The 24,951-nt window shown below is 42.4% G+C and overlaps 1 protein-coding gene across 1 annotated transcript in view; it reads left to right on the top strand.

Moving 5' to 3' along the window:
• Positions 1-24,951, top strand: part of CAPS2 (calcyphosine 2) — a 120,670-nt gene that overhangs the window by 70,596 nt on the left and 25,123 nt on the right. The window contains exons 11-13 of the mRNA XM_040410028.1: positions 11,940-12,035; positions 20,393-20,486; positions 24,186-24,304. Of these exons, the coding sequence (XP_040265962.1) occupies positions 11,940-12,035; positions 20,393-20,486; positions 24,186-24,304 (309 nt within the window). The remainder of the gene's footprint in view (positions 1-11,939; positions 12,036-20,392; positions 20,487-24,185; positions 24,305-24,951) is intronic.

Genomic DNA, 24,951 nt, shown 5'->3' with positions numbered 1-24,951 from the left:
GCTACTTGCCCGCAGCAGGGCTAAGCTACTGAACAAACTACCTGCCCGGCGCCCAGAACTGCATGTCCCGGGCGTCAGGCGATAGGATTTCCACACCCCTCTCCCTTGCGGTGGACCGAAAAGCAGGGTTCATAATTCTGATTAGTAAATATCTGGCTTACACGATTCAGAGCCATGAAACTGATGCCAGTGACCACTGGCAACATTTTCATATCTTGTCGGCTGCAGTTTATCTCAGCATATATATACACTACATGACCCTTATGGAGACAATAAGGTATTTTTCAGGGATCTCACCATTATGATGGGTAAAGACCCTATGGATCATGTGTAGTGTGTATGGGACCTTAACACAGTACTCAATGTATCGAAGGATAGAAAGGGAGATTATGAAGATGTAATCTTAGCCAGGCCTTCAGGATATGGATCTTTTTTTAATTTTTTATTGAAAAACATTTTTTATACAACATCAACATACAATTCTCAAGTTGTATGCACAATAGTGAAGCACTAACATCCTTGAAACATGCGAAGACATGTTCTGCCTTTGTGAGAAAAGGCAAAAAACAAACAAAAGAACATTACAATAACCGTAACTGCCTTCCATGACCAGACTTAAAAAACAGCGAGAGCTCTCCATGCTCTTTATTTTTTTGCCTAATATTGGTATGATGCTATTTCCTTAGTTCCAATCGGCCTAGCGCCCCCTTCAATTGCTCTGTCAAATACCACTGGGTCAACGTGAAGGGCCTCATTATACTTTCTATCTCTGTATTGGAAAGTATGTGAACCATAAAGCCGCGCTATCTTTTGAAAAACCTTCCAACTTTCCCCTCTTTGCACCTCTCCGCCTCCCTCCGTTCCAGCGCTATCAGACCCTTCAGACTTTGCAAGATTGCTTCTATTGTGGGAATTGTGGGTTGCAACCAGTGTTGTAACAAACTTCTTTTAGTCACCATGCACATGGCATGGAACAGAGCTGGTAGATTCCGTGCTGATAAACCTCCACTGTCCCCTTCTTCCCATAAATGAAATTGATAGATCATTGGCTTTAGGAGAATAGTAAGATTCCATATGTCTTTCATTAATTGTGCTACTTGGCCCCACAGGGAATAGGCTTGTGGGCATTTCCAGAGGCCATGATATGTCAGTACTTGAAGTATGACATTTGGGGAAACTTGTCAGTCTGTCGGGTCTGCTAGGGGCAAAAGGCCAATTAAAGTCATAAATAGCATTGTGCATTATTCTAAAGTGTGTGTCCCTCCAGGTTTCATTTAAAATGGCTTTCCTCATTTCCCACCACCCCTTCAAGATCTTATCTCCCGCCTCAGGATCTTCAAGTAATTTAGCCCACGGTCTAAAGGTCCCTGGAGGAAACCCGTCTCCCAGTGCTTCCCTACGTTGAGAATACAAGAACGAAATAGATTGTGGGCTCGATCCCCTCTGTAAGATCTTGTCAAAACTGTTTTGGTTGATCTCTCCCGAGACATCTACTAACCTATCAGTGAGGGATTTCTTCACTTGAGCAAACTGGATGTGCTGGAATGGGCTTAACCCATATTTATCTTTCACCTCTTGATAAGTCAACCATCTATTTTCCGTGTCATGCATCATATTATGGGCCGTTAAAATGCCTTTCAGTGTCCACTCTTTGAACAACCCACTACTCCTACCCTGTTCAAATTCTGGATGTCTCCATAAAGGTAGGTATTTCTAGACCTTCTGACATAAACGGAATCTTTTTCTTAAAGTTTTCCACGCTGCCCATGTATGTCTGAACAATACAGAATTTTTTAGATATACGGGTATATCTCTCAATCCCGTGTGGAGTAGGGTACAGGGGTCCCAAGGGGAGCAAAGGCTCCTCTCCAACAGATAGTCTGAGTGATAACTGGTATGATTCACCCAGTCTATGATATGTTGGAATAAACACGATAGGTTCTACAGTCTGATGTCTGGCAGATTCATACCACCTTTTATTTTAAGGGCCATGAGTTTTGTCATACTTATTCGTGGGCGTTTTCCCTGCCATAAGAATTATACTATTGCACTATATAATTTAGCTATGTCTGTATGCTTGATCAATAGGGGAAGTGTTTGAAGAGGGTATAAAAGCCTTGAGAAACTCATCATTTTGACTAAATGCACTCTTCCCAAAAGTGACAGGGGCAAGTTGTGCCAATTACGTAGCTCACAAATTATCCTATTAATTAAGGGACTATAATTAAGCTTGTACAAGGACTCACTCCTATGTCCTATTTTAATCCCCAGGTAGGTTATACTATCTTTTGCTATCGAAATGTCACAAAATGTGGATTCTTGACAGGTCTTCCTGGTATTATGGCGCAGCTGCAGGAGTGCACATTTTGATGTATTAATTCTGAAGCCCGACAACCTTACAAAGTCCTTAATATTATTTAGAGCAATTCGCAGCTCCTTCTGTGGCCGTTCCATAAAAAGCAATATATCATCCGCAAAGAAGGCTGCCGTTAGTTCCACCGACCCTACCTTAATACTTTCAAAGTTTTTAGTAGCGTTTAAAAAATGCACTAGAGGCTCAATTGCTAAATTGAACAGAAGGGGTGACAGGGGGCACCCCTATCTGATGCCTCTATGTAGGTTAAAGGGATCAGATAAAAAGCCCTGAGCGCCTATTCTAGCTAGTGGATTGGTATATAATTGTGTCAGGTACATCCGAAAAGGACCCACCAATTTATTCATCACCTGCCCCAGCCACTCCCAATGTATGTTATGAAATGCTTTTTCAGCATCCGGTGTGACTAGGGCAGGTGCCGAGACCCCCGCTCCTCCACGATCCCTCACATCAAGGGCTGCCAGAACTCTACGTATGTTAATAACTGCTGATCTCCCCTTAAAGCCAACCTGAGGTGAGCTAATCAAGCTCGGCAGAATCATAGCCAGTCTATTAGCCATCACATTGGAAAAAAATGTTATGTCCTGATTAATAAGAGAGATCGGACGGTATGAAGCTGGATTATCAGTGGGCTTACCCTCTTTTTGGAGTAATCTTATATGGGCCATATTCATTTGTGATGATAGCTTCTCCCCCTGCAGAAACAAATTCCTTACACGGGACAGGATAGGGGAAACCTGACCCTTCAGTAGTTTGTAGAAGTCGCCCGAATACCCATTGTATCCCGGGGCCTTATCTCCTGGTAGCTGAGCAATTGTGTTTTGGATCTCCGTCGCTGAAATGGGAGCATTCAAAACAGTTCTCTGATGATAGAACTGGAAGATTTAACCCCTCCAGAAAAGTGCCTTCCCCTTCCCTGTTATCCTGTGGCTTACTATACAGAGTGGAATAGTCGTTTTTAAAAACCTGTAAGATTTCTGCAGGAGTCGTTACTAAAGACCCATCCGGTCCCCGTAGTTGATATAATGGATGATTTGGGCGACGTCCCTTTGCTAAATCAGGATATGGATCTTAAAGACCTGTGTAGACTGGCCAATCCAGAGTGCAGATAGTTTACCCTTTATTCTCCATCCCACAGCTCTTCGTCTCTTATCAATTATATGTTTGCATCACAATCTCTGCAGGCAAGTGTAGAACAAACTGAAATACACTGCTCAAAAAAATAAAGGGAACACAAAAATAACACATCCTAGATCTGAATTAATTAAATATTCTTCTGAAATACTTTGTTATTTACATAGTTGAATGTGCTGACAACAAAATCACACAAAAAAAAAAAAATGGAAATCAAATTTTTCAACCCATGGAGGTCTGGATTTGGAGTCACACTCAAAATGAAAGTGGCAAAACACACTACAGGCTGATCCAACTTTGATGTAATGTCCTTAAAACAAGTCAAAATGAGGCTCAGTAGTGTGTGTGGCCTCCATGTGCCTGTATGACCTCCCTACAACGCCTGTGCATGCTCCTGATGAGGTGGCGGACGGTCTCCTGAGGGATCTCCTCCCAGACCTGGACTAAAGCATCTGCCAACTCCTGGACAGTCTGTGGTGCAACGTGACGTTGGTGGATAGAGCGAGACATGATGTCCCAGATGTGCTCAATTGGATTCAGGTCTGGGGAACGGGCGGGCCAGTCCATAGCATCAATGCCTTTGTCTTGCAGGAACTGCTGACACACTCCAGCCACATGAGGTCTAGCATTGTCTTGCATTAGGAGGAACCCAGGGCCAACCGCACCAGCATATGGTCTCACAAGGGGTCTGAGGATCTCATCTCGGTACCTAATGGCAGTCAGGCTACCTCTGGCGAGCACATGGAGGGCTGTGCGGCCCTCCAAAGAAATGCCACCCCACACCATTACTGACCCAATGCCAAACCGGTCATGCTGGAGGATGTTGCAGGCAGCAGAACGTTCTCCACGGCGTCTCAAGACTCTGTCACGTCTGTCACATGTGCTCAGTGTGAACCTGCTTTCATCTGTGAAGAGCACAGGGCACCAGTGGCGAATTTGCCAATCTTGGTGTTCTCTGGCAAATGCCAAACGTCCTGCACGGTGTTGGGCTGTAAGCACAACCCCCACCTGTGGACGTCGGGCCCTCATATCACTCTCATGGATTCTGTTTCTGACTGTTTGAGCAGACACATGCACATTTGTGGCCTGCTGGAGGTCATTTTGCAGGGCTCTGGCAGTGCTCCTCCTGTTCCTCCTTGCACAAAGGCGGAGGTAGCGGTCCTGCTGCTGGGTTGTTGCCCTCCTACGGCCTCCTCCACGTCTCCTGATGTACTGGCCTGTCTCCTGGTAGCGCCTCCATGCTCTGGACACTACGCTGACAGACACAGCAAACCTTCTTGCCACAGCTCGCATTGATGTGCCATCCTGGATAAGCTGCACTACCTGAGCCACTTGTGTGGGTTGTAGACTCTGTCTCATGCTACCACTAGAGTGAAAGCACCACCAGCATTCAAAAGTGACCAAAACATCAGCCAGGAAGCATAGGAACTGAGAAGTGGTCTGTGGTCACCACCTGTAGAACCACTCCTTTATTGGGGGTGTCTTGCTAATTGGCTATAATTTCCACCTGTTGTCTATCCCATTTGTACAACAGCATGTGAAATTGATTGTCACTCAGTGTTGCTTCCTAAGTTTGATTTCGCAGAAGTGTGATTGACTTGGAGTTACATTGTGTTGTTTAAGTCAGCGGTCCCCAACCGCCGGGCCGCGGCCCAGGACCGGGCCGTGGAGGATTGTTAGCCGGGCCGCGGCGATCAGGGCAGTCTTTAACTCTGTACTAATGAAGCGCTTCCATTATGGAAGCGCTTCATTAGTACAGAAGGACCAGGGAGCGGTGAAGGATCTGTACTCACCGCTTCCTGGTCCACGGCTCGGCTATCGGCTGTGCAGGGCTGCGCACAGCGTGAGGTCTCTCTGTGACCTCACGCTGTGCGCCGCTATACACAGCCAGAGCCGACAGCAGAATGAAGAGGATCGCGATGGTGACCAAGAGCAGGAGAGGTAAGTGGTTTTTTATTTTATTTTTTATTTGCACTGGGGGCTGATGGCTGACCTGGGGGACATGAGGGGCTAATGGGGCTGACATGAGGGGCTAATGGGGCTGACATGAGGGGCTAATGGGGCTGACATGAGGGGCTAATATGAGGGGCTGACATGAGGGGCTAATGGGGCTGACATGAGGGGCTAATGGGGCTGACATGAGGGGCTAATGGGGCTGACATGAGGGGCTAATGAGGCTGACATGAGGGGCTAATGGGGCTGACATGAGGGGCTAATGGGGCTGACATGAGGGGCTAATGGGGCTGACATGAGGGGCTAATGGGGCTGACATGAGGGACATGGGGCTGACATGAGGGGCTAATGGGGCTGACATGAAGGACATGGGGCTGACATGAGGGGCTAATGGGGCTGACAAGGGTTTGGGGGTTGATCTGAGCCATTGGGGGTCTGATTTGAGGTCTGATTAACATTGGGGGTCTGATTGCTGGTCTGACCTCAGGTGTAATGGAAAATATTTTTTTCTTATTGTTCTCCTCTAAAACTAGGTGCATCTTATAGGGCGAAAAATACGGTACAGTGCAGCAGAGACCAGTGCAGCAGAGACCATAGTCAGTTTATATAGTCATTATATAGTGTTATATATTTTAATATCCACCTTGTGTTTTGTTATGCGTGTGAATCAGTCAGCCCCGCCCACCCCCTAAGCCCCGCCCCAGAACCCCCACCCCCTTCCCGCCCCACCCGGTCCCTGGGAAAATTGTCTTGCATGAAACCGGTCCTTGGTGCAAAAAAGGTTGGGGACCACTGGTTTATTATTTTTTTGAGAAGTGTACATACTTGACATGCTTCTTTCTTCCTGTGAGGAAGTGTTTATTTGTGGCACTTACTGTCCTTTATACGAAGGATGAAGCCTTCTAGTCTCTGCTGAAAGCTTGGTTCCAGAAATATGCCATTGATAGTGCTGGTCACGCCATTGATCCTTCCTTATATTGCAACATGGTAAAAATGGTACTTTGATTGTTTGTGGGGTGAAACTGTGTGGTAAAAATTAAATGACATCCTTGTTCTGTGTGTCAGTATGATTACGTCGATACCATATTTGTAGTTATTATTTTGTTTTACTACTTCAAAAAAAAAAAAAACTTTCTTTGCATTGCCATTTTTCTTAAGCCATACCTTTTTTGGGGATATGTATAACTTTTTGATCACTTTTGTTAAATTTTTTTGGGGGGATTAAATGACCAAAAATTTGTGGATTTTAATTTTTTTCCCGTTACGCTCAGGATTTTTTTTTTTATATTCAGGCATTTTCAGTTGCGGTGATACCTATTATGTTAATTTTTTTATATTTTTTTTATATGTAAAATTGGGAAAGGAGATGATTATAGTTTTCAATATTTTAATGTGTTTTTTTTTTTACTTTTTACACACTTGTTTTTCATCTCCTTAGGGGACTTGAACATGTGATCTTCTGATCACTTGTTCCATACACTCCAATAGAATATTATTGCAGTCTATGGGATTCTGAAACATTGCCTGCCAAGCCATGCCTCAGCCCCATTCACGGCAACTGATTGGACCACATGATTTTGCTATGAGCCCCGTCGCTCTGCCTAACCCTAATGATTCCACGGTTGTTTTTAACAGTGGCATCTGAAGTGTTAAATTATTGGGAAGAGCATTTTTGCTGCTCCTAGTCATTGTTGCACCCAGCATGTATGGAGCGAGCCATACATATACATGATTTTGCGTTAAGGGGTTAAATGTATCAGCTGTTATAACTAACTCCTATTCCATGCCTACACCTTTACCCAGTATTTTCCATGTAATACAGTTAGTACTGTGAAATGAATTTTCCCTTCTCATGTGTGTTAACCTTACGTTTAGGGTCCATTCACACGTCCGTTTTTTCTTTCCTGATCTGTTCCGTTTTTTGCGGAACAGATCTGGACCAGATCTGGACCCATTCATTTTCAATGGGTCCTGGAAAAAATCGGACAGCACAATGTGTGCTGTCCGTTTCCGTTGTTCTGTTCCGCATGTCCGTTTAAATATAAAACATGTCCTATTCTTTTCCGCAAAATTCGGATCCTGGTACAATACAAAGTCAATGGATCCGCAAAAAACGGAAGACATTCGGATGTCATTACGTATGTCATCCGTTTTATGCGGATTCCGTTTCTGGAAATGACATTTTAATTTTAATTTTTTATTTTATTTTTTTCAAAGAAATCCAAACAACTTTATTTGCTTATTGAAATTTATACATGTTTCCGTTTTTTGCGGATCCGCAAAAAATGGATGACATACGGAAACATTTTCAGGAACAACGGATCCGCAAAAAACGGACCGAAAATCGGGATATAGAAAAATACTGACGTGTGAATGTAGCCTTACAGTATTAAACCTCCTTTGCCACATCTCTGCTTCAACTTAGGGTCCATTCACACATCCGTTGTTTCTTTCCTGATCTGTTCCGTTTTTTGCGGAACAGATCTGGACCAGATCTGGACCTATTCATTTTCAATGGGTCCTGAAAAAAAATCAGACATTGAGCTGTACGAATTTTTTCAGGACCCATTGAAAATGAATGGGTCCAGATCTGGTCCAGATCTGTTCCGCAAAAAATGGAACAGATCAGGAAAGAAACAACGGACCTGTGAATGGACCCTATCCAGATATGTTTGTAACATAATGCTCTCCTGCTTCAGACAAAGGTGAATATGGATAATGTTAAACATAAAAACAATGGCGGAATTGCTATTTTTCTCCTATAAACAGGTAATCAAAAGTTAATCAATACGTTTTATTTACCCCAAAATGGAGCCATTGAAAGTTCTAATCACTATGCTATGTTGATACAAAAAAAGGTTAGGGCTTTTGGAATTTATTGATAAAAGACCTGTCCCCATGTCCCCAGTTCATTCTGCGGGCAGCATGTGATAGCACAGTAACAACTGAGCAGATTTATATATAGAGAAGTTATCAGTGATTGATAGCATTCTCTGTGTAAGTGTGTATACAGAGATAACTGTCAGTCACTGATAGTTGAACACAGGGGAGGTGTTATCAGTGACTGATAATATTCTCTTTGTAAGTGTGTATATAGAGATATCTGTCTATAACTGATAGTTGTACACAGGGTAGGTGTTATCAGTGATTGATAGCATTCTCCGTGTAAGTGTGTATGCAGAGATAGATGTCAGTCACTGATAGTTGTACACGGGGAGGTATTATCAGTAATTGATAGCATTCTCTGTGTAAGTGTGTATACATAGATAGCTGTCCGTCACTGATAGATGTATATGGGGGAGGTATTATCAGTGATTGATAGCACTCTCTGTGTAAGTGTGTATACATAGCTGTCAGTCATGGATAGTTGTACACAGGGGAGGTGTTATCAGTAATTGGTAGCATTCCCTGTGTAAGTGTGTATACATAGATACCTGTCAGTCACTGATAGTTGTACACAGGGGAGGTGTTATCAGTGATTAATAGCATTCTCTGTGTAAGTTTGTATACATAGCTGTCAGTCACTGATAGCTGTACACGGGAGGTGTTATCAGTGATTGATCGCATCCTCTGTGTAAGTGTGTATACATAGATAACTGTCAGTCACTGACAGTTGTACTTGGAGGATGTGTTATCAGGTATTGATAGCATTCTCTGTGTAAGTGTGTATACAGAGATAACTGTCAGTCACTGATAGTTGTACACAGGGGAGGTGTTATCAGTGACTGATAATATTCTCTTTGTAAGTGTGTATATAGAGATAGCTGTCTGTCGCTGATAGTTGTACACAGGGTAGTTGTTATCAGTGATTGATAGTATTCTTTGTGTAAGTGTGCATAAAGAGATAGATGTCAGTCACTGATTGTTGTACACGGGGGAGGTATTATCAGTAATTGATAGCATTCTCTGTGTAAGTGTGTATACATAGATAGCTGCCAGTCACTGATTGCTGTTTACGGGAGAGGAATTATCAGTGATTGATAGCATTCTCTATTTAAGTGTGTATACATAGATAGCTATCAGTCACTGTTAGATGTATATGGGGGGAGATATTATCAGTGATTGATAGCATTCTCTTTGTAAGTGTGTATACATAGCTGTCAGTCATGGATAGTTGTACACAGGGGAGGTGTTATCAGTAATTGATAGCATTCTTTGTGTAAGTGTGTATACAGAGATATCTTTCAGTCAGTGATAGTTGTACACGGGGGAGGTGTTATCAGTAATTGGTAGCATTCCCTGTGTAAGTGTGTATACATAGATAGCGGTCAGTCACTGATAGTTGTACACAGGGGAGGTGTTATCAGTGATTGATAGCATTCTCTGTGTAAGTGTGTATACAGAGATAGCTTTCAGTCACTGATAGTTGTACATGGGGGAGGTGTTATCAGTGATTAATAGCATTCTCTGTGTAAGTTTGTATACATAGCTGTCAGTCACTGATAGCTGTACACGGGAGGTGTTATCAGTGATTGATAGCATCCTTTGTGTAAGTGTGTATACAGTTGTACATTCTCTGTGTAAGTGTCTGTACAGGGATAGCTGTCAGTCACCGATAGTTGTATACAGGGAAATATTATCAGTGATAGATAGCTATCTCTGTATACACACTTACACAGAGAATGCTATCAGTCACTCATAGTTGTACACAGGGGAAGTGTTATCAGAGACAGTGGTGTATTGTGATTTACTTTCAGGCAATGCACTGTTCATAAAATATGCAAATTAAATCATACCAGCTAGACACCCACCTGTAGACAGCACTAGTTCTGTCTTCTTGCTCCTCATCAGTACAAACACGAATGTGTCTTTTCAATGAAAAGCAGTGCCATCCCTCAGCTTCATCTAAGGTATCTCATCCAGCTGCGGTGTAATGATGAGGGGCAAGAACCCCCAAAACAGTGCTGGTTACAGAGTGTGTGTCTGGTTTGGCTGGTATGAGTTAGTGTGTTGGAAAGAAACTGACCCTTACCCCATTTATACTAGGCTCAGAATAAATGGAAATAAAAATATGACCTCCTTTTTTCTGTACACAGCTGACATGCTTTAGAAACACCCTTTGGATTTTTTGTCTTTTCCGTCAGACCAGGAGCAGATGGACTCCTTATCTCTGCTCTATGACCTCCTAAACACTTATTATAGTTCAGTTCTTATCTTACTGATTAGAATGTTGCTTAAATAAGTGTTTATGACCTCTTAGTAGTTTAGAGATAAGGTTTATTAGATGACCAGCACAAAATAAAAGTGAAAGTACGTTGCAGAGCTAGAAAAACAGTTAACCCTTTGTGACAGTATATCTCAATATTTTTAATAAAGGCCTATTGAAAAAATAATTTTTAGCTTAAAATGACTAACATGCAATCATAAAAAATTGGCAACTTATCTTGAATCCACAGGGTAGAGAATAGGTGTCTGTCCATGTTCCCGGTTTAAATGGAGCTCAAACACGTATGCCCCCCTCCCATCCCCACTATATTCAACTGTATGGGACTGCAGAGACAGCCATTCAACTGTATGGGACTGCAGAGACAGATGAATACAAGTGCTCATCTATCTCCACCTATAGAGTTAAATGGAGCTACGGACATGCATGCATGCCTTTCGCTCAATTGAATGGGGAACCCGGGCCCTCGTTTTTGTGATCAGCATGGGACCCAGCAGCTGGACCGCCCCTGATCAGTTACATATCACCTAACATAGTTTATATGTTGATATCACGAGACAGCCCCTTTAAAGAATTTTCTTTAATCTTTTCCAAAATGGCAAAGGAAACTTAGCACATCTCGATGAAAGAGTAGGTAGACTGTAATATGTTTGCTTAGAAGCTACTGTATATTCATTCAATAACAGTAATGAAATAAGGTTGTAGCATACTTTTTTTTTTAAGCCGATGCTGGGAATACTCAAATAATAGCATTATTAGTGTAGAGAAAGTGATAAATATGTCTCATAATGTCTCTTGAAGTACAGTAATATTGCATGAGTACAAATCTTTAAAATTTGTCATGTGAGTGAATGTGTAAACCACGTGGTATTACCCCTGAGGGGCTGGATATTGTTTTTGGATGATGAAAAAAAGGCACCTGTGAATTGTGTTGTTCACTAGGGTGGTGTCTGATCTGTCTGGGACCTTACTAACAGACTTCTACTATTTTGTGATTTGATTTTATTGATGAAAATAGCTAATGTAGTCATGACTCAATAAAGTCTGCCATGGCTTAACCGCAATAAAATACATCACTTGAAACCATTTAATGTTCTTTACATTTGTATTTTGCATGTTTAGAATTTTCCATTCTTTCCCTGAAACTACCCTGTGGCAGAAACAATCTGGATTCCACTGATAAAAAAAAAAGGCATTTTCCTCTTTAAACAAACTGGTTCGATGAAGCTCTGTTTTTCTGTTTTAAGCCTTCTTATACCCCAAATAAATAATTGCTTGTTTAATGGAAATTTGTCACCCTTTGTTCTGTCCTAGAAATGGCCGTGATGCCTGCAGGGAGCTTATTGGGTTCTTTTTCACACATGACAAGTCAGTTACAATCTACGAATATCGTCAGTTTGGCAAGAACAGGTAAGGTGAAAAAAAAAAAAGACGAATTCTAGTATAGAGGTCATGTATGATAATTATAACCTTACACAAAAATGCGATAGTTATTTGTCGGGCTCCCAGGGCAAAGACCCCCATCAATTTCAATCATCTCTTGAAACGAAAGTTACAGTTATAGAGAAGGCTGTGGTGTAAAGGGGTTGTCTGGCCTACAAGTCAGCAATGCCATTGGCCAATAAAAAATAAATAAAATAACTCACCTGCCAATGGTTGGCTGTAGCAGTCATGGTGCCAATCCAGTTCCATCTGGGGCGAGGAGCCACCAGGAACAAGGCAGCAGCGCCAGAACAGCACATTAAGTTTTTTTTTTTCTAAATTGGCCACAGGTTGTGATCATTGAGGTTGTGTACTCCTAGGCCAGACAACCACTTCAAGCCCTGCCAAGTCACCTTGCTCTTTCCCAGACCTCGTTTCTTTTTCAGCTTTGCCTGAGTGATGCTCTGTTCAAACTTAGTTTTGTGAACATGTTTGACGTATGCATTGGGTAATCTCCGGGCACATGTGTGGCATGTATCTCTAGGGCTTTTGCTTTTGCCATATGCTTTTTCACTCTATAGGAAAGCATAGTGCTCTCTTTAAAAAAAAAAAAAAAAATGGGAATCAATGGACAACATATGCCACTGTATGCTTTTACAGCATCATATGTTGGAAGCTTGTATTGGAGGTATATGCCAAGCACTAAGACTCAACACTATGTATAGCCTATGCAACACAGCTGAACAGGCTGTATACATTCACTAAATGAGGGCTACAATAACAGGGCTGCTATTAGGAACTTCAATGTCCTGTACAGGCAAACCATTTGGGTCCTCCTCCAGCCCTTCTCACGTTCATAGCTATAACAGCCATATCTTTTTTTTTTTTTTTTTTTTTGCGTCAGGCCATTTTTCCATACAGATCAGTAAGATTTTATTTTTAGCAGCATGTATTATGGGTTAAATTAAACAAAAAAACAATTGCACCACTTTTAATTATTTGGTTTATCTTAAATTAACCATAAATAATGTGCTCACAATATTGTACAAGGTATTATAATTACAGGGATACTGTTATGGCAGCTTTATGTGTCTGCTACTGTCCCGCCATCTGGGGCAGGCATGGGCACCATATCACTCACTTAGCTTCTGCCCAGCCAATTGACTCCAAGACCTCTTGTGTGTGTATTAGAGAGACCTCACCCTGCAGTACTGTACTGTGTGCAGCTGCTTGGCTAATAGGCTGATCAGCTTTTCTATATATGCTGGGCTGTTCCACACCTTGCCTGTATTTGTAGCTTGCTAGATCCTCTGAAAAAGCTATGACCTGTTTACCTGCCCTTGTACTGACCTCTGCCTTATTCCTGGACTCTGGCTTTCTACTGCCTGCCCTGACCTGTGTCTGTTCTCCATCCTGACTCTGTGCTGACTGCCTTGACTTTTGGACTGATTCTCAGATTTGCATAAACTCTTCCTGCCCTGACCTGAGCCTGCCGCTGACCATGAGCTTTGCCTGCTTCATCTGTGCTTTGATCCCCTGAGTGAGCAGCAAGGGGCTACAACCAGCAAGGCACAAGACAGACTGACCCCAAGCCCCATAGCTCACAGATAGAATTAGCTGCATAATGAGGGCACCTGATAAACCACCCCCAGGAACAGATCAGAGGATGTTAACCCCACCAGAACCAGGAGTAACCAGAAGCATAAAACATACAAACACAAGTGTCACTTCACACCAGTGACAGAATGCTGCAGCCAGCACGCCCCAAACGACAATCCGCATACACAGGATAACTGTAGTTAGTACAAGGTTACAGGCATCCAGCCTACACAACAACAAGGAGTGACAGTACCGCACTATGATACAAACACAAATACATCCAAACTCAGGCCCTGTTCACACACAAGACCGCAGCCAGCATGCATCACAGAACCAGGATACATGGGAACACCCACAGCCAGTACATAAAGTGCATGCAGTCAGCCTGCACGGTACTGGTGACAAGAGCCACAGAGATATGGACGTGGGGAGACACAAACACAGGCAACACCGCAGCCAGCACTCAGCCCCAAGCAACCAGCATACACAGGAGTCAGCCTGCAGCCAGTACGCGAGAGGGCATGCAGCCAGCCTACACGGCCGCAACTGTTACAGTGAACCTCACCGTGACAATTATCTTTGCTGAAAATTTTTACATTTACCAGAAAACAAAAGCTGGAAAATAAAAGTAACATTTTTATGCCATAACCTCTACTAGGAATAGATCTCTGCTGGGAATTGAACTCCAGACCTTATATATAGCAGGTAATAGACTTACCACTAGTCTATAGGACTGTTCTGTTTTAAAGGCATGATTTTCTGTGCTTAAAAAGCTACAGTGTCACTATTTATTTAATATTGTGCTTGTGAAGAAAACAGTAATAGCATTAACCCCATAAGGACCTCCGCCGTACATGTAGGGCGCTGGTGGATGTGACTTAAGGACCAGTGCCGTACATGTACGGTGGGCTGATCGGATCAGGCGGGTGCAGGAGCTGCGCCCGCCCGATCAGCGGCAGGGGTCCGGCAGTCACTGATAGCCGGACCCCTGCTGTATGCACCAGCATCGGTGAAAACACAGATGCCGGCGCATTAACCCTTGATGTGCCGCAGTCAGCGCTGACCGCGACACGCGCGGTGTCTGTAGAGGTACACGCTGCTGTGATGGGGACCTGATGGCAGGCATTGGTGACAGCCTGTGAGATCCAGCCCCCTGAATCTCACAGTCAAGCAGGCTGTAAGTGTATTACAGTTTGTAATACACTTACAGCCAATGCATCACAATACAGAAGTATTGTGATGCATTGTAAAGGGGATCAGACCCCCAAAAGTTGAAGTCCCAGAGTGGGACAAAAAATAAAGTTTTAAAAAATATTTTAAAAGTTTTAAATAAAAAAAAATCGTCCTTTTCCCAAAATAAAGTAAAAAAATATTTTAAAAAAATAGGAAAAAAAGAAAAGTAGACATATTAGGTATAGCCGCATCTGTATCGACCGATTCTATAAAAATATCACATGACCTAAACCCTCAGGTGAACACTGTCAAAAAGATAAAATAACTGTGCTAAAATAAACTTTTTTTTGTCACTTTAAATAGTACCAATCTAACCATCACCTCAGCCCCTACCTAAGACAATCGCCCAGTGCAGAGCATCTGCACTGGAGCTGCAGAGGATTTCACACTGAGTAAGGTTTTGTTTTTTTAATTTTATAGTATTTCCTGTAGCTAGTTTAATTTGGACAAGCCCTTTAACACTACTTATCACAATAGTATAGTGGGAATTGTGACGTATATTGGACTCTTTAGGCTATTCTAGATGAGAAGGATGGTGATTGTTTCATGACCAGGCACATTTGCCTGGAGCTCTTCCTTAATGCTAATCCTTCCACCAGCTAATTTGGGGATTTTCAACATTAGTGGCTGCCTTATCGACTTTTGGTGGGTATCTCAGGCTGTTGGATAATTTTGACTTTATGTTTATTCTCGCAAATCACCTTTAGGCTCTTTTTCCCTCAGTGTGCAATCATAGATTTTGTGCCAGGTAAGGAGCCATAGCTTGATAGCAGTAAGTGACGACCATATGATTCAGTAATGTAGGGTTAAAGAGGTTTTCTGTTTTTGTGTAAATAAAGCTTAACCATTGTACCATGAGTTCTGAAGCGAGTGAAATTTGCTGTCAGATAATCCAACACTTATTTTCAGCACAGAAATGCACCAAAATATAGAATTACATAAGACCAGAATTAGGTGCAGAGAAAAGCCAATGGGCCAGATTTATCATAAGCTCAAGTTAGAATAATGGAGTGAAAAAGTCGCAAATTTTTGCGCAATGGCTTAAACTCCGCAAAAATGTGCGACTTTTATTGGCTCTGCACTATACTCGCCAGTTTTCTGAAAGTGGGCGTGTTTTCTTATGTCAATGAATCTCTAGACAGATTTACTTTTGCGAGTATTTAAAAAGTCACTAAAAAGTCGCAAAAAACTGTGCAATTTCACTCCAGTGAGGACCATGCTTATCTTATGAGACTTTTTAATAGAACATGCGACTTTTTCATAAAAACGTGCGACTTTTTCGTAAAGACATGCAACTTTTGTAAAGCTGCTTACTGACGGATAAACTGCTACCGTCAAACCACATTTATTACAGTCTTAAAGGGCCGATCATAAATCTGACTTGGCTAAAACTGACTTTAGCCATATGTGAAAGTGGAGTGAGCTGTCAGAGTAATGATAAATCTGCCCCATTGTGTTAGCATATTATCTGCTTAGCATGTTTTGGGCTTTCTTGCTGAATATTTCTTCCATTGCCAGTGAGATAATCTAGAACAGTGGTGGCAAACCTATGGCACGGGTGCCAGAGGCGGCACTCGGCGCCCTCTCTGTGGACACCTGCACCCTGGAAAAGGTCTATGGCAGGGGTGGCCAACCTTACAGACACAAAGAGCCCCAAAAAAAAGTATGACTACCAGGAGCCACAAGCTATACATTTACACACGAGTCACCGTATTTTTCGCCCTACAAGATGCACCTAGGTTTTAACAAAGAAAAATAAGAGAAAAAAAGATTTTGCACCTGATCTGAGGTCTGCTAAAAATATTTTTTCCTATTTTTCATTAGCAGAAAAGAAAAAAGAGAAAAAAAGAAAAAATATATTTTTCATCAGACCTCAGATCAGACTCCTGAATCAGACCCCCAATCCTCATCTGACCTAAAATAAGATCCCCAAACCTCATCAGACCTCCAAATCAGACCCCCAATGCTCGGATCAGACAACACAAATCAGACTCCCAGTGTCAGACCCTCAGTGCTCAGATCCCCCCCCCCCCCATGCTCAGATCTCCCCCCCTTCATGCTCAGATCTCTTCCCTTCTCAGATCTGACCCCCCATGCTCAGACCTGACCAACCCATGCTCAGACCAGACCCCCATGCTTAGATCTGCCCCCCATGCTCAAATCTGAACCCCCATGCTCAGATCCCCCCCCATGCTCAGATCAGAACCCCTTGCTCAGATCAGACCCCCATGCTCAGTTCAGATACCATTGCTCAGATCAGGACCCCCCATGCTCAGATCAGACCCCATTGCCCAGATCAGGATACACCCCTCATGCTCAGATCAGAACCTCCCATGCTTAAATCAGACCCCCATGCTTAAATCAGACCCCCATGCTCAGTTCTATCATTTAAAAAAAATCTCTTCCCTCTCCTGATCAGGCACTGTGCTCCTGCTCGGACACCTGCTACTCTGCAGGTCTGACATGATCTCCACTGTGACCTGATGAGCACAATGTCAGGTCATAGTGCGTGTCTCCACATACTACGTTCTCACTGTGTGCATCATGACGTAGTGGAGAGTGAGCTGGAGCTACAAAGTGGTAACAGTGCCCGATCAGAAAAAGAGATCTGAGCATGGGGTGGGTTTTGGGTTGCAGTTTGGGCACACACAAGTCCCATTGATGATGAATTAAAAGAATTTTACTGTAATCTTGGCTTTGCATAAAAAAACGTGAACTGTCCATTGTCAACAAACATACAAGTATTTAGCTGCCAAAGTTGATGTGTTGTCTTTAATTTTGTCTTCTAATTTGAAATCATCAGGTCTCTAGAAATCTTTAAACCCTGGGATTTCTGTACCTTTGAGCAGTGTGGTTGTTCCATTGGAATGAGTAGAACTGGAAAGGGTAATAGAAGTGCTGTCAACCTAGCTCTGTAGTTCAGCCCAAGCTCAATAGAGCACTGTAGCCCCTTATTTCTGCTTAAATTGCCGCAAATCTGCAAGAAATTTGTAGCAGAATTCACTAGTTAAATGTGGCTTTTTCAAAGATTTTGTAGAGGATTTTAACCTATGTTATACAAATATGCAGCATAAATTGACATGCTGTGGATTTAAAAGCCATACAGCGTGTGTATTTAATCTTCTCTTAAAGGGGTTGTCTGCTGTCTGGCAACCGTTGACCAAAGTGCAGGTAAGAGACTTTATGGCACTTACTAATGTAGCCTTTGTTAACGTTCTGTGCCATTTGCTACATTGCATAAGCCGTGTCCACTTGTGGGCAAATCTTGTGTGCTGTCCTCATAGAGGCCCTGTCCATAAGATGCCAGTGCACAAGAGAAAGGAAATTGTGGCACTCACCTTCGGATGTAAAAAACTTTCTTTATTCTTCCATTGTTAAAAACTGGCTAAGCGGGACAGACAACATAAAATGCAAATGTAAAAAATCGGCAACAGCCGTTTCGCGCTTGTTTGTGCTACTTCTGGCCTCAATCTGTATGTGAGTGCAAAGCATGTCTTAATACCACACCTGGTGCTCAACCCGCCCACAGGTGAGGTCCTATTTATGGATTTCGTCAAACATCTTAACACCGTAAATGCCATGAACATGAAATTCACATACAAATATGGAGGTGACAGGTTAGAGTTTCTGAATGTCCTCATATCTACACAGGGGGAGGGTTGGTTGGCGAGGGCTATCGTAAGCCCACGGCAACTAACTCCCTGTTACAGTTTTCTAGATACCCCCCGATTCACGTAAAAAAGGCTGTCCCCTATGGTCAGTTTGTCAGACTGCGGCGCATCAATGGGACCGAGGAGGGTTTCAGGAGACCGGCTCTGAACCTAAGGGGCCGCCTGTCTGCTAGGGGCTATCCCTCGGCCCTTTTGAATGAGGCCCTTTCTAGGGTTACTGATGTAAGTTCAGGAAAATCCGCAGAAATACAACAAGTTAAAAAAGAAGGGCGTATTACTTCAAAACCTTTTGTTTTCTAATTTAAGATCAGTCCGATGGCGGCTCTTATTAAAAAAGTAGTGAGGACCCACTGGGAGTCGCTGAAGCAGGACGAGAGCTTGGAGAGTATAAGGGATATTCGCCCGTTAATTGCGTTTAGAAAATGTCATACTCTAAAGGACAGGTTGGTTTGTAGTCGCTTCACTGTACGTGGGGCGACTATGTGGCTAGACAGCTTTTAGCCTAAGGGCAATAGACGCTGTGGAAACTGTTCGTTCTGTGCTTTTAACCCCCCAGTGGGATGTGTTGTCCTTCGGTGGTTTGAGGCACAGGGTGAACACATTGATTACTTGCTGAACGAAGTTTGTGGTGTATGTAATATCTTGTATATGCAGGAGATTCTATATGGGAAAAACATTCCTCAGTATGTTTGAGAGGTTCCATGAACATCTAAATACCTTAAATACTGGCAGAGGGGTCCCCCGTCTAATACAACACGTGAACGAGGCCCACGGTGGAGATCGTAGAGTCCTGAGGTTTTCAGGAGTGGAGGTAGTGCCTCCTCCACCACAAGGGGGCGACAGAGAGAGGAAACTACTGAGGAGAGAAGGAAGGTGGATACTCCGTTCCGGAGTGACAGGACCCCTGGGACTTAATAAAATTGGACATGGGAGTGTTTTTGTAGATTGTTTTTCTGTGTGGGTTTTGGATATCAGGTTGGCGTTCTTTTGTGTAAAGGGTCTGTGGATATATGTGGGGCACTCCGGTCTTTACTGTTAGTAACCTCCCAGTATAGGGAGTGACGAACTCACCTGTGGGCGGTTGAGCACCAGGTGTGGTATTAAGACCTGCATTGCACTCACATACAGACTGAGGCCAGAAGAAACGCATACAAGCGCGAAATGGCTGTTGCCGATTTTTTACATTTGCATTCTATGTTGTCTGTCCCGCTTACCCAGTTTTTAACAATGGAAGAATAAAGAAAGTTTTTTTTACATCCGAAAGTGAGTCCCGCAATTTTTTTTCTCTTGTGCACTGGATTCTTGAAGATATTGCCTGTCAATGCAGAGCACCACCGGATGATTTATTATATATGCTTTGGTTTGCATTTGTGACGCTATCAGTATAAGACTTCTGTCCAAAAGATGGCTGCCGATGGAAGGTCATGTGACCAGACACATCACTCAGTCTTCTCCAGTCTAACACACTGCACCTGCATTAAACTCCCAACAGTGCAAGTGCAGATGGCAGGTGCAGTGTATTTGAGTGGAGAAGGCATCACATGGAGGTTATCTGCCTGGTCACATGACCCTCCATCAGCAGCCATTTTATGGACTGGACCTCTGTATGGACAGCACAAAACACTTGGCTGACAAGGGGCCATGCTTGATGAAATCTAGAAAATGGTGCAGAATGTCAGCAAAGGCTATACTAGTAACTACCACATCTTACAAACGCATTAGTCAACAGTAACCAGAAAGTGGACAAAGCCTTGAAATCTCATCTTTGCTGCTGCTACAATTTCATGGTGGAAAATGCCCTAAGAGTTGAATTGACTGTTGTTTTCTTTATTCTTCTTAAAGAACAAATGCATTACCCTTCATCCAAAAAGGAATATATCTTCATAAATCTGGACGAAGAAGAGGAAAACCATATGAGATTAAAGATTTTTTTCCCGTAAGTTCACTTTTTATCGTTGAGCCTAAAGCATTTTATTCCATTGCCGTTTCCGATGTGCTGTGTCCCGTCAGTGTGCAGCACCTGCCATGTGCTCGGGAAATGTCAGACTCCTTTCACTGGATAGAAAGCCATTTCCTTGATCTGGACACATACGATGGCTGGATGTTTTATGAGGACAGTAATTGTACTAATTTATCTGGATGCCATGAACTCTCTTTCAGCACTGTCATTACTTCTTTGCCCTCTGTTCATTATATGAAACATAAATAATTGTGTGTGTCAGGGAGAAGACAAATTAATTATGGGTCATGATGTCTTCACAGACAGTGAATAAATTAGAGAAATCTTACGGGTTTTACAGCGACTGTACAAAAAAACCAAAACATTTTGTGTAGACAAATTGATAGAATTTATAGAGTATATTTTTGGCAGTAAGTGATCAAATACCAATGTCTGTGTCATGACACCATCATTTTTATCATGCCTTTTTGGATGCTTAAATACAATTGATTGATATAGTGTACATATATAGCAGTGTCTGCGGTCCCAGGAAAAGAACATTGATTGTTTCTTGAAGAATCTCATCTTCATTTTGACGCTCTCGATATCTTTGCTACCTGAATTTTTTGCTATCTGAATTCTTTAAGAGCCACTTTAAACGTATGTGGTAATTAGGCATTAGGTTATACTCTAAAATATACAGTACCTATTGTAGACATGGCTTCTTTTATGTGCAGGAGCAATGTATGGCAGCCAGGTGCGTAACAAATAACCATGGGGCCCCATATCAAAACTTGGAATGTGGTCCCATTCCCCCATCACCACTTTCAACAACATGTTCAGAAATGCTTATTATTAGTCTCCCTGATGCATACGGTTAAGGCACATATTGTCATAGTACAGGGATAATGCACATAGTGGTATACAAATGGTGGAATAATGTGCAGAGTGAAGTCACAGTATAGGGCTAAAGCACATACTGATGTCACATTATTGGCAGAATACACACAGTGATGTCACAGTACAGGTATAATATAGACAGTGTCACAGTACAGGAATAATCTTCTCAGTGATCCTGCAACACTGGAATTATACAAACAGTGATGTCACATGCAAGAATAATGCACATATGATGTCACAGTACAGGAATAATGTAGTGATTTCACAGTACAAGAAAAATGCTAACAGCTCCATACTGAAACTTAGAATGGGGTGGTATTACATTTTCCATAGCACCTTTTATCACTATCTGCACCTTATATCTGAGTGGAGATGGGCCCCTCTTATTTGTTGGCCCCATAGAATCTGCTAGCCTGCTAGTCATGCCCATGCTGTAGGGAATGCATATTTTTTGTACCATGCTTATATTTTTTCAATTGAGTTAGCAGAAGAGCTGTCATGATGTTTGTCAGACGTCTGCTCACTCCATTCCTAGGATCCGAAATAACTATACAGAAGAGAAATGATATTACTGGCTCTCAAGCACTCCTGCCGTAAATATACAAATCAGTTCAAATACATTTATTAGGCACATAGGAAAGACAAAAAAGTAGGACATGTAGGAATGTGAGCTAGGGTTAGGGTTGTAAGGAGTGACCACCTCTCTCGATCGACACTCTCCAAGTATACGTACTGATAAGTAACTCAAAGTGGAATGAATATATTTACACCAGCTGCGTAACAGGCAACATATGCCAGAGTAGTCAAGTCCAAGTCCTGACACAGTTCCAGTATACAATAGTACTGTATAACGGCAGTAACTTGTGTAGTTGATGGCCTTCACTGGTATTCACAGATGTGTTGACTCAGCACTAGATATGTTCTGGCCAGAAGAGACACATCAATACTGCGCTGTTTGGCGCTGCTCACCCACTCTGGATCTTCCGGTCTGTGTCTCACATGTTTTTTGCAAATGGGTAGTAATAAATATCTCTCCATAGTGTCAAAGTTTGGACTTTAACACTACAGTATTCCAGCAACATGACGCACCAAAACAATGTCAATGTCCAGGTTTGGCAAAATAGTTAAAGGGATTCTGTCACCTCTTTTTACCCTATAGAGCTGCGGACATGCACGGCTAAATCGCCGCTAGCATGTCCGCAATATACCTGTCCCATATATCTGAGTGGTTTTATTGAGTGTAAAAAATGATTTTTATATATATGTAAATCAGCCTGGTAAGGAGCCCAAGGGCCTGTACTAACCGTTCTGGAGCCTAGCCTCGCCCCCTTGTGGAGGAGCCCAGCACCACCTGTATCCAGGAATCTCCTACTTGCTCACGAAGTCACATCGCCGTAATCTCGCGGTGCGCAGTTCCTTCCCTGAGGCTGATGCCAGGACAGGGAAGGAACACTATGCCGGCACTGCGCATGCGCGAGCTCGCGCATCGCGAGATTATCGCTATCTGACTTCGTGAGCAAGGAGGAGATTCCTGGATACAGGCGGTGCTGGACTCCTCCACAAGGGGGCGTGGCTGGGCTCCAGAACGGTTAGTACAGCCCCTTGGACTCCTTACCAGGCTGATTTACATATATATAAAATCATTTTTTACACTCAATAAAAACACACAGAGCTATGGGACAGGTATATTGCGGACATGCTAGCGGCGATCTAGCCGTGCATGTCCACATCTCTATAGTGTAAAAAGAGGTGACAGAATCCCTTTAAGACGATGATCTAATTTGTGGCTGGACATGAACAAGGCTAATAATTTATAGTTTTTTTGTTTTCCATAAAATATGAAAGAGACTAAAAAATTTTACAACGAAGAATAATGCAAATGACAATGTGCACAAGTACAAGTCTCATAGAGCCATATCCAATCCATGTAAACCGTTTGAGATATTTGTGTGTGGATGTCGTACACTCTTTTTTTTTTTACGTTACATTTTCTGTGAACGTCTCTATATCTTTAGCGTAAAAACAGCAGAAAACTAATACGCAAACATAACCACATTTAGCTAAATATATATAGCAAACAAAATGTTCTTGACTACATGTCCTTTCATTAGGTAAGACGTAACTCAAGGGACTGCTGAACTAGACCTTGAATCAAGAATCCTGCCACAGCGTGTCGTAACATGGATTACTTATTCAGCCATTTTTATGTTTTTGTTTATTTTCGTTTCATCTGGAATAGGCTTTGAAAGATTTTCAATCTGAGTTGTATATGCAGACGGTCTCCTGCCGTATTTTCCTATTCATAGTCTCAACACTTGCTCAATTATACTGTCACATGCTATTACTGGAAAATGGAGAGACAAAGGGTGGTAAGGAGAAAACAATTGGGGAACCTAAATTACAAAAAAATGGAAGAAGATTGATGGGTTTCCATGCAGAAGCCATATTAGCTATTGACTAAGCATGAAGGTTATATATTTAAATTTGCCCTCTTTTGGAAGCTGTCATGATAATGTGAAGATAAGTATATTACTTGACAAGAGAGATAGTCACGTCTAATCAAATCCAAAATTGCAGTTCTATCTTACCCCTGGGAAAGGATTTAGATATATACCCTGAGGTTAGGTATTCATGTGGTATATAAATACAGCTTACTATTGGCATAGGCTGATAATAGTCATGCCATGACAACATTTTACAGTATATCTTTTTAATTAATAATGAAGAAAAGATACTTGCGTGATAACTGGCGCCATGAATAGCTGTTGCTTATAATCTTTAATTTGATCTTTGCAGGGAGCAGATCTTACTTTCCTGACAGCAGAACATCAAAGTCTTTCAGAAAGCTTAAGGCAAAACCCAGTACTTACCATTCGAATCACAGCTATTGATGAGGAAGCCTTGAAGTCCTTAAGGTACAGGGATGCAGAATTCTGCACTAGCTATATATTTTTGGACTTGTCTTTCTTTTGTGTGTATGTTTTTTCCTTCACTTTTTCTATTTGTGTATACAGTGCTTTATAAGGCTTACTGCTTATTTATGAGGGGTCAAGCAGACTTATGATTCTCCGAAGAATTGACTGTGAACTTATAGGTTGTCAATCCTGTCTATGGGGCAGGTCAACAACTTCCCTAGTCCATGCTTTGATGAATTGTGACCATCCTCAGAGCAAAACTGTACAGTACACTTATTGGAAAGGTGTTCCTCAAGTTTATCATTTCTTGACCAATTATTAGGTTAATTATAACTGTGATTGGCATTTGTTTTCAGATATGCATTTTAAAATTCTGACATAGTGGGGCAGATTTACTAATAGTGGTAGACTTTACACTGTCTAAGGGCTCGTTCACACGAACGTGTGAAGATCTGTGTCCGTGCTGTGGACCGCAAATTTCGGTCCGCAATGCACGGGCACCGTCCGTGGGGCAGGCGCATGGGGATCGCAGACCCATTCACTTGAAATGGTTCCGCGATCCTTCTGTTCCGCAAAAAGATAGAGCATGTTTTATCTTTTTGCAATGCGGAAGCACGGAACGGAACCCTAGAAAGCACTCCATAGTG

The sequence above is a fragment of the Bufo bufo genome, chromosome 1 (assembly GCF_905171765.1).
Source record: "Bufo bufo chromosome 1, aBufBuf1.1, whole genome shotgun sequence".
Lineage (NCBI taxonomy): Eukaryota > Metazoa > Chordata > Amphibia > Anura > Bufonidae > Bufo > Bufo bufo.
This window is presented reverse-complemented; position numbering and strand designations above follow the sequence as displayed.